This window comes from Taeniopygia guttata, chromosome 20, assembly GCF_048771995.1.
Source record: "Taeniopygia guttata chromosome 20, bTaeGut7.mat, whole genome shotgun sequence".
NCBI lineage: Eukaryota > Metazoa > Chordata > Aves > Passeriformes > Estrildidae > Taeniopygia > Taeniopygia guttata.
The window spans coordinates 7498345-7509171 of NC_133045.1; the positions used below are offsets into that span (position 1 = coordinate 7498345).

At 55.0% G+C, this 10827-nt stretch overlaps 1 protein-coding gene across 1 annotated transcript in view; it reads left to right on the top strand.

The window, feature by feature from the left end:
* The window catches only part of CDH22 (cadherin 22), a 52113-nt gene extending 41762 nt beyond the window's left edge, over positions 1–10351 (top strand). The window contains exons 10-11 of the mRNA XM_072916999.1: positions 5778–6029; positions 7418–10351. Coding sequence (XP_072773100.1) covers positions 5778–6029; positions 7418–7956 — 791 coding nt within the window. The 3' untranslated portion in view covers positions 7957–10351. The remainder of the gene's footprint in view (positions 1–5777; positions 6030–7417) is intronic.
* The last annotated feature ends 476 nt before the right edge of the window (positions 10352–10827 follow it).

Here is a 10827-nt window from a genome sequence, read left to right on the forward strand (position 1 = left end):
AAGCTTCAGATGTGATGGCAGCACAGCTGGATATTGCTTTGTGTCCTGAGTAGCACAGCTGTCCCTGACCTGAGTCCCTCCCTCTCTGCTTAAGGGCAGCTGCTCAGAAGACCTTTGATTCTTATCATGTAAACAGGCTTTAATCCTCAGCAAGATTTTGCCCCACACCCAGCGATTAACTTCCCTCACTTTCTTTGAAAAGCCTTATGAAAATGTGCTTGAACACACTGAGCTACAGCCGGTGTCCATCCCTGCCCAGACCCTCATGAGGCTCCGAGCTCTGGGCCAGGGTGCCTGCCATGGCCAGTTGCCATCCCAGAGCCACCACCGCTGTTCTGCTCGTCTGGCAGGGCACATGGCTGGGGCTGTATGGGGCTTAGCAAGGGCTGCTTGGCTCCCTGGCTCTGTGTGGGGGTCTGCCAGCAGTGGCCCAAGAGCTGGCTTTGCAGTAGATGCAGGACACGTGTGCCACCATCTCCTCCAGAGCTGCTGCTCTCTTGAGTGGCATGAGGCTCTTGTGGCACGGGGTAACTCTTTGTGCTAAACGATCCCTGGAGCTTTTTGTGTGGTGTAACACTGCATAAAATGAGTAAAAGCTGGCATCACCTCCCGCCTCCTGCTCTTGGGAAAACAAATGTTGTTGCTGCAGGGTTATTCCCAGAGTGTTTGGAGACCCTCCCAATTGCTGAGCAGTGCTGTCTTCCACAGCAAGCGGAGGTGGCTGCCTGTGGCAGATGGAGGCACCCCTCATTTCTAACGGGGTGCCTTGGTGCCATCTCCATCCCTTTGATTTCTGCCCCCTTCTCCAGTCCATCAACTGCCCTGGGTACACTCACCTTTGCCCCTACTCTCGTAGGTGTCCTTGCTGCATCCTCCCTTGCATCCCCATTGCTTCCCTCTCCTGCATTCACCCCTCTTGCACTTGTCTCTACTCCCCCGTGCAAATATCAGTGGTGACAAACTGCTACCACCAGCCCATCTGTTTCTTTGTACAAATTTGTAGCCAGTTTTGAAACATGATTTATAAATATTGCTTTTGCAGCCAAGGAGTGACACTGATGGATGTCAGCACAGATGGATTCTCTAAGCCTTTGCTTAAATCCTCTCTTCTGCTTTGCACCTACTTCACTTGGCTCCTCTGTGTCACCAGAAAGCCACCTCAGGGAGTGACTGTTCTCAGCAGAGTGGGGACCAGAACCCGCTCGGGAGCGCTCCTGGAGCAGTGGGGCAGGGCAGGAGCAGCTGGCATGGTGGGGCTGCTGGGGGGCAGCCTGGGGGGCTGTGACCTGCCAGCACTGTTGGGGCTCCCTCCAGGAGTCCTGGGTGTAGCACACAGAGCTGTGCTGGCTCCGGGTTGGAGATGCAAAAACCAAAGGTGTCTCTGCAGGCGACCACATAGCTGAGCTACAGGTGGTTGGAAGAGTTGGGCTGTTGGAAACAGCACATTGCCTGTTGGTGCCTCTCTTTCCGTGCTTTTGCTCTGTCTGAGGGAGTGCTCACACACTTCCTGATTCATCAGACAAGGAATAAATGTCACCTGTGGTAACAACAGCAAGCATCCAGGAGGAAGATGCCCATCATATGGAGTGACTAAAGAGATGGATTTAGAGAAGCTGACCATGTTAAGATCCAGCTGGTGCCATTCCAAAGGCATTCGCCATCCTCTGTTTCCTAACTCACCTTTTGCTGGGTCTTTCTGGCCTAATAAAATTGATTACAGCAGGATCAAAGGCAATTAAAGCCTGAAATCATGTTCTCCAAGAAGTGCTAATTGTGTTGGAAGGGATGGTAGAAAGCATCCTTGCCCGGCAACCTGGAAGGAGTGCTAGGTAGTATGGAGTGACACATGGAGCTTCTGACTCCAGGGCTCAAGGGCTCTGCAAGCAGATGTCTAAACTCTCTGCAGGTCTCATTAAGAGCGTGTAATGGGTGATAGAAGATCTGAAAATCCTTACAATCAAAAGCAAAATGTTAGGATTTGAGGATTGCCTGAGGATAGAGGAAGCCTCCTGGAGCCCTGCAGGGATGCCCCTCTCAGCACAAGCAGCTCAGATGCTCGTTTGACTGGGGCAGGGTTGGGGTGTGTGTGTAAAAGAGCATCAAACCTCCTTGGGGCTGAGCAAACAGCAAAGGAGCAGCAGTGGTGCTGTGGCCTGGTACCCAGAGAACTCAAGAGAAGGAAGAGGCAGAAAGGAAAAACAGGATGTTTCTTCTATCAGCTGCACCACCAGGTGCTGGAGGAGGTCTGCTCCCTCGGGCAGCTCTGGCAGCAGTGTGCCTGCAGGCCCAGCCGGGTGCTGCTGCTCCTCCCGGTGTTCCCAGGCTCTGGTGCAGCAGAGCATCTGCTGGAGAAGGGGAAGGTGGATGCTCACAGGGCCCTGTGAGTGTGGGAGAGGGAAGGGACATCAAAATCCCTCCTGCTCTGCTAGCACTGTTTGAGATTGAGTTATGAGAAGGATTTATTAGTTCTGTCTTCAAGGCTGCCAAGAGCCTCTTTGGAGGGGGAATCTGGGGACTTAATTATTTTATTATTCCTAGTGACATTAGGCTACCACCAGAGTATATTGACTTCCCAAACTTTCCTCTTAGGGCAGTATTGATGACTCCCTGTGTGTTCAGCTCATGTCAGTTCCTGCCCTGTCCAGTGTCCTGCTCCTCAGGTGGACAGAGGGGCCATCTCCTGCCCTGTCACACAAGGTGATGTGATGTAACACAGGATAATGTCACTGCGTGATCAGAGAGAGGGTGACAGTGGAAACCTATGAAGAAAATGTCAATTTGTGCAGCAAGAAAGCAGTGATAGTAAAGGTTTGGTTGGGGCATCAGAGGACACTCAGCACAGCCGCAGCAGAAGGTGCAGCTTTGTGGGGACTGGGCAGGAAACCAAGTGTGGAGACCCAGCCTTGTCTGTGCAGGAAAGCTGTGGATTAACGTCTGCTCACATTCCAGTGCTGCTCCTCAGCAGCACTGCTCCTCAGCTCATCACCCCAGAAATGGATTTGGCAGGAAGCTGCTGCGGAGGAAGAGACATGAGGGCTGTGGGGCCAGGGCTGCCTGGGCTGTGCCAATGCAAACAAATCTGCACCAAGACACATCCCAGAGCAGCTGCTGTGGGTCAGCTACGTGTAAAGAAACAACTGCACCAAGAGAAATGACAATAGTTTTGTAGGAGCTTGCTTTGGATGCATTTTACAGGATATACATTCCAAGATCTAGGCAAAATTTTCCCAGATCTGTGATCAAAAGGATTACAATCGTATGGCAGAGCACTTTTTTTGGAGTATCTCAGAGGGGAACACAGAGGTTTGTGAGTAAGGGGTGCAAACACCCAACAGAGAAGAGTTCATGGTGGTGGTGGGCAGGTGGAGGAGCCATTTCAGTGCCAGAGGCAGGTGGTCCCTGCCAGGCTGGGCTCTGGCTGTCGAGCCTTGGTGAGCAGTTTCATCAGTGTGCATGAGACATTTCTGTGCATCTCCCTCCTGGGATTTTATCTCCTGCCACCCTGTTCAGGAGATAAAATATAGTTTCATGATGTTTAAAGCAGTGTTTGTAGTTGTGATTTTTGTTACTCCCTTGCATCAAGTTTTGGGTCACGGCCCCTTCCTGAGGCGAGGTTTCTCTGAGCAGACCTGTCTGTCATGCTGCTGTTAAATTTAAGTACCTCATTTTTTATTTTGACTTGGTGGGTGGCAATATTTCTTTTTCAGTGGTGCCAGGCTGCCTAAACTGTCTGGGCTGAGCTGAGGTTGGTGCCTGCCCCTCTGCCACTTGCATGTGTAGTTCCCCTTGGTTTCTAGAGACTGTTTCTAAAAATACAGCATGCCTTGTCGCAGGTCCCTAACAGGAGCTGGAGCTGGCTGTAAACAGAAGGGAGTTGCCAGCCTCCTGCTGCATTTCCAGAGAGCTTTGGTGCTACCCCTGTGTTTACACAGTGCCAAAGAGCAGCTGGGGGAGTTCCCAAGCACTGTGTTCCCTCAGCCCTGTGTGATGGTTGGGCTGAGCTGCAGGGCTGTGTGCTCAGGGATCCTCTGAGCCAGGATCTGACCCCAGCCCCAGGCTGGTGACCTGGCTGGTGTGACAGTGACAGCAAAGGTGACCTTCCTGGGCTGTGGCCAGAGCCTTGCTCTCTTCCAGCACTTTCATCTGTCCTTTTTGTCCATGGTTATATCTCCACTTGATCCAGGTGTCTGAGGCTTACTTTTACCTGGGCTGGCTAGGAGTTAGTCCTGGTCTCTTGCTGAGATAGTGCCATTAATGTTATTTATATCCCTCTGCTACACTGCAGCAAGGAGGGGGGACCACCACCAAATGAGATCTCATTACCTTTGTGCGAACTATTAGCATAACAAATTGCTTTTTTTCCTTGGTGGGCCACCAGCAGCTCTGAGATGTTGCTGCCACCACACTTGGTTCAGCCTCCTTGCACCCAGGGGCCAGTGCTCCCCTGTTCCTCCTGACACCTGCACCCAGTTGCCATGGTGCTGCTGCTGCATGCTGCTCCAGGAGTCTCAGCTACAGTGGCAGGTGTCCCACAGGACAGGAATCTGTGCTCTGCGGTGCCCTGGCTGCCACACAGAATCTCTGGGATCTGCTTCCTGGCTGACCAGCAGATTTTCCACCCCGGCCCACCTCCTGTCCCCACCATGCCCTGTGTGCTCTCATGCAGCACCCAATCCATACAGCAATTTCCGTGATGGCAGCAGCCCAAGGGCCATGTTACAGTACATGTCTTTCCCAATGGAAGAGCTAATTCATAGAGAAAGGAGATGGTCTGGCATAAATCAGGTCTGATAAGCAGAGTCTGCAGACAGCAGCACCTTGCTGTGAGTGGGCCAATCCATGGTTTATTAGATAAAGGTTGCAGACAGTGGGCAGTGGCTTTGTGACACCTGCCTCCAATTGTCACCTGCTGCTCAGCCTCACCCTGCCCACGCTGCTGCTGCCTGGCAGCCTGCAGCACCCCTGAGCAGGGAGTCAGTCCCAGTGTCAGGCCCTGTCCCTGCCCTCCCTCCCTGCTCCTGGTTGGCAGCAGCTGCTCCTTGGGTTCATTGCTGGCACCAGGACCCTGGAGGGTCCCGTGAAGTGGCTGTGTTAATGGGATCTTAACGAGTTGTGCTGTGCCAGCTGAGCCCCTGAAGCAGCAGGGTGTAAGCAGATGGGGAGGAGGTTGCCTGACTTGGCTGGGAGGCTTGGAAGAAGCTCTGCCTACTCCTTCAGGAGTTACAGAGGATTACAGGGTTATCTGGCCCTCCGGCTGAGGCAGGACCATTCACTCATGGCTTTTGGCTTTGGAAGAAGCAGTGTCTGCTCTTGCAGTCTCAGTGCCACCTGCAGACCCTGTCTGTTCTTGTGTACATGTCAGCAATTGATTTTTATCCTGACTCTGTGCCACTCTCAGAGGGTCTTTTGGAAGTTTTCCCCCTCTCTCTGTGCCGCCTGCGTTGTTTGTCAGCATGGTTCAGGCACTCATGTGCTGCTGCTCCTGTGCCAGGCTCACTCCCAGGTGTAATGACAAAGGAGGTGCCAGGCTGGCCCTGAGGTGCTGCTGGCAAAGGGGAAAGTGCAGGAGTGGAGCTGCCCATGTTCAGGTACAGGGGTTCTGCAGTGATCTGGGTCCTTGTGATGGAGGAGGGGAAGGCCCGAGGCTCTCTCAGGGTAGCTGCTGGAGGTGGGGCAGGAGTAGCTGCTGTTCATCCAGAGCATGGAGGAGCTCCTGGCAGGCGCTGCAGGCTGTGATGTGGAGGTGACTTTGCTGTGGTTTTGCTTGTTCCCTGCAGACAACACGGCAGCGGTGCACACACAGAGAGTGGGCTTCAACCGCCAGGAGCAGGATGTGTACCTGCTCCCCATCCTGGTGGTGGACAGCGGGCCCCCAGCCCTGAGCAGCACAGGGACTCTGACCATCCGTGTGTGTGGCTGTGACAGCAGTGGGGCCATCCAGTCCTGCAACAGCACAGCCTACGTCGTGTCAGCCACGCTGAGCCCCGGCGCCCTCATCGCGCTGCTGGTCTGTGTCCTCATTCTGGTTGGTGAGTGCCTGCCCGTCCCCCGAGTCCTCCCTGTCCTGTGCCAGCTCCTCTCCATCAGCATCACGTGAATGTGTGCAGAGGTGCTGCGGGCACAGAGCTGTGAGCACGGAGCTGTGAGCACGGAGCAGCCTTCTCTGCATCTGTCTCCTCCCTGGTAGCTGCAGCATGGGGGCAGGAAACTCAGCCCTGCTGTGTTTGCCACAGCTCATGTGTGCTGGGCTCCACAAGGCAGCCAGAGAAGAGTTCCCTGTGCCAGGCAGGCATGGTGCTGCCCAGCAGAGCCTGGAGAGCTGCTGGCTCGCTCCCTGCCTGGACAGGCAGGAGCCACGGGCTGCTTGCCAGCTGCCATGCTGTGCCCACCGCAGGCACCTCACTGCAGATGGGGCTGTGTGATCCCAGTGTGTGGGCAGGGCTGGTGGGTGTGGGGCACACAGGTGTGCTCTTACCTCAAAAGGTTAGTGTTAGAGCGTGTGTGAGTGTGTGGGCAGGATGCAGAGCTGGGCTGTGGTCAAACCAGAGTGCTGCCTAGGTCAGGACTCTGGGAATGCTGCTGCCTGCCCCTGGCACACTGGCACAAGCTTTGCTGGGCATGGGGAGTGGGTGCTTGTGTGCATGTGGGAAGGGGCTCTGAACGAGGGATGTTGCAGTGCCCTCAGGTTTAGCACAGGACAGTTGATGGATGCAGCTGCTGAAAGCCCTCTCTGACCCCAGAGCTGGCTCCTGGCTGGCTCCAAGGGCTGTCCAGACAGCTGTGGGAGGCAGCACATCGCTTGGTGAGGTCTCCTTGGCATGGCTCCACTCCCTGTCTCCTGCTGCATCTCCGTGCAGAAGACCCTTTCCCACAGGGTGCACTTTACACTGGTTTCATTATCCAACGCAATGCAAACAAATTTCTGCCTAATTGCCCAGACAAATAAAGTGCACATTAGTGCTTTAAAGGTGATGGGCTGAATGGATGATGATCCAGGACACAGCTGTGGCTCGCTGCTCAGGCTCTGTGCCATCTGCTCCACATTCACCCAGACAATATTCGGCTGCTACCGTGAATCACGCACCCCCTTTTCCTGCTCATCATCTGCACAGCCCATCCGCTTGTCTGTCCAGCTGTGTGTTTATCCATTGCTCCCTCCTGTCTCGGTGGTTGTGCTGCATGGCAAAGGAAGCTCCTGGGCTGCCCTGGAGCCCAGGCAAACCTCTCTTCAAGGCAGTACAGAGCAGGGCTGCTGCTTGATGAGCCTGGCTGGTGGGAGCTGTCTGACCTCCCAGCAGGGCTCCCTGTGCCAGGGGTGCTGTGCCTCCCCCTGCCACCGAGCAGGGGTCATCCTCACCCCGCAGGAGCACAGCATCCTGAAACTCTGTGTCCATCTGACTGTCTCTTCCTTCCCCAGTGCTCGTCCTTCTGATCCTCACGCTGAAGCGGCACCACAAAAGCCACCTGACCTCTGAGGATGACGAGGACATGAGGGACAATGTCATCAAATACAACGACGAAGGAGGTGGTGAGCAGGACACAGAGGCCTATGACATGTCAGCCCTGCGCAGCCTCTACGACTTCAGTGAGATCAAAGCCGGTGATGGAGGTGGGGGGCCAGGAGAGGGGGGCCCAGGCAGAAACCCAGCCTCCGAGCTCCACGCCCTCCCACAGTGGGTGCAGAGCCCAGACCTGGACTTCTCTGTGTTCAGAGACTACATCTGCAGGAAGGTGGAGCAGGCGGATGAGGACCTCTCTGTGCCGCCCTATGACTCTTTCCAGACCTATGCCTTCGAGGGCTCGGACTCCCCAGTGCCCTCCCTGAGCTCCATCAACACCTGGTCCAGCGGCTCGGAGCAGGACTTCTCCTACCTGGGGGGCTGGGGGCCACGATTCCGGCAGCTGGCAGCGCTGTACGCGGGGCGCAGGGGTGACGAGGACAGCGAGGAGTCCTAGCTGTCCCTCCGGGACCGGGGCTCCGGGTGTGAGGGGCCACACGGGGATCGTGTGCACCCCACTGCTCCTCTGCTGCTGCTTTCGGCTCGGCTGGGCTCCACACCCGCCTGGGGAGCCCGGAGGAGCCACCGGGGTGTCCTCATCTCCTCAAAGCCAGTCTCCATTAAAGCACTACGCATTGACTTAAGAAGGAGAAAATCTAATTCGAGAGGGTTTGGAGAGGGTTTCTCCCCCACAAATTATCATTTAAATAGATCTGTTCGGTGATCCCCATCCAGGAGAGGAAGAGCAAACCGGGAGCCTTTTGTTGTCTAAATTGTTTTTGTCACTTGAGTCAGAGCATTTAAAGAGCTTTGATTTCTTTAAGAGCTTTCCTTGCTGAGGGAAACAAGCTTTTAACTTCTGTTCAGATTTTCCCCTAAGTTTACTTGCTTTTTGAAGTCTTCCTTCTCGCTGCTCCCTCTGGGGCTGTCAGTAGCCCCCGGTTGCGTGCACGGTGTTGGAGGGAGGGTGCCATGCTGGGATCACATCCTGCAGGGTGGCTGCTCACCTCAAACCAGGTTTCCCTTCCGTGCTGCAATCACTTCGCCCCTGTCTTGTGATCGCGGAGGTGCTGGTGATGTGAAGGGGATCCCAAACCCTCCCTGCACAGCAGAGTGCTGGGTTTTTCACACCGGTCTGTGAAGTCCCGGTGTGCCCCGCAGCCCCAGTGGCAGACAGGGATGTCCCACCTGTCACCGAGGCAGATGCTGTGGCCTGGGCCAGAGCAGCTGCAGTGCTGGGGAGGGCCATCGGAGGGGCACAGAGCAGCACCCCCAGCTGGGCTCCGCCAGCCCCTCACACAGGACTTGGCGTTTGCAGGGCTCCCAGCCAGGCGCTGGTTGTCACCAAATGGTGTGAGCTGCACAGGACAGCAGGCAGGACGTCAGTGCTCCCTGACCCACAGTGGCTGGGGAAGAGCTGCATTCCATGCAGGACCTTGCTGCAGGGTGCAGGAGAACCCCAGCCCCTGGCTGGGAAGAATAATTCCTGCTTGCACCCAGCTGACAGCAGAGCATCACCATTAGCAACAGAACAGCCATCCCCAGGAGATGTGTGTGAGGCCAGAACCTGCTGGCACAGCTCTGGGGCTGAGCTGGATGCAGGTTGGGCAGCACATCTGTGACACCTCAGGATACCCAGGGTGTCCCCACCCCAGCACAGTATCCTGCAGCAAACCAGCATGAGCTCCCAGCAGGACTGCTTTTGCATGTAATTCCTGGGTTTGGGAGGCAGGTGAGGAAGATGCCAGTGGGATGTGCCAGTGCTCCTTAGGCTGCAGGTGATGCTGGAGGAAAGCACTGGGTGCCCACTGCCTTCCCAGCCTGCCAACTACCACAGGGAAAACTGAACAGCCTGTAGAGTGATGTCCTTGCACAGCACCTCAGGCCATCCTGGCGGGTGCAGCTCCTTATCTGTTCATGTTGGGAAAAAATCAGTTCTATCACTGATAGGTAACTGATATGGTCTCCCAAGGCCTGACACATCCTGGGCTTGTCATTGGGTTTGTCCTTTTAGTTGAAGCACAGACACTGTTTTCTCCCTTTGGAGAAGGTTTAACTGTAAATGTACATGCGTGTCCATTTTTTTTCTGTGTGTTGCTTCCCGGCTGCTGGCGTTGGTCCTTTGGCTGCAGCACGAGACCTGGCAGCAGAGAGGAGCAGGACCTGGCTTTGCCACAGTGCCTGCCCTCAGCTGCTCCTGCCACTGCCACCATGGCCCTGTGCAGAGCCCCAGCGTGGCTCATACTGGGACCAGGAGCCCCTCAGGGCCTCTCTGGTCCCTCCGAGGAGGCGATGGTGCTGTGGTGGCACCTGTGCCCAGCGTGCTGCTGGTTCACTGTGATGATGCTGGGGAGGCAGCAGGGCCCTCGAGTGCCAGCTCTGGCCACGCCGTCTCAAGCACGCGACACCCTGCACCTCCAAGCAGGAGAACAGAGAAATCCCTCTCTTTCCTCAGGAATGTGTTTGTGTTTTCCCTCTGGGCTGCAGAGCTGTGCCCGAGCCCCTCCGGCACTGGCCCTTCCTCTAGCCAAGTGTTGTGCAATAGCAGGGCTCTGTCCTAGGAGATGGGCTCTGACAGGGTACGTGTTTAGCACCCCCATCCCTGAGCAGCCCGTGCCCCGCGCATGCACTCACGCTTGCGTTTTAGTTTCTGTCCCCCTGTAAACGCGCGGTGCCCGCACCCCCTGCCCACCCCGCAGGAGGAGCTGGCAGCTGCCACCGTGTCTGATGGAGTCCCTTCGGTTTTGTTTCTCTACCCAGATGAATTTAGAAGGTTGATTTCCTCACCCTTGTTATTTTTTTTTTTCAAGGTCTTTCTGGGATCTGGAAATAAATTATTTCCTTGTCGTCTAGCCTGAGTCTTACATGCTTCTTTTTGGCTTTTTTCTTTTCCTTATATTGCCCTGACATTGTGGTCCCTTTGGTGCCTTCCAGGAGGGGCTGGGTAGCTGATGGGCCATGGCACAGCCAACCCCTGCAGCATGTTCCCACTGGCAGGATGCTGCATCTCTGGCTTCTTCCCATTTTTCATTGAAATGCTCATCAGAAAAAGCTTCTTCAAGAGAAGGGTCATTTTTTCTCTCTGAACTTGAAAAAAAATGAAAATGAACAATGCAAAAAAATGCCCTTGGTATTCTCCATCCTTTCAGGAGAAAGTTGGGTTGTGCTTTGAGCAGCCCAAACCATTGTATGATTCTGTAATTCTTGATGGATTCAGTACAGCTGAGCATTGTCAACAGCTTTGGTACCTGACCCATTCTCATTTGGTCATGCTGTGTGTTACAGCAGTATTCAGTTACTGGCAGCAGCTAAAAAACCCTCCTTCAAA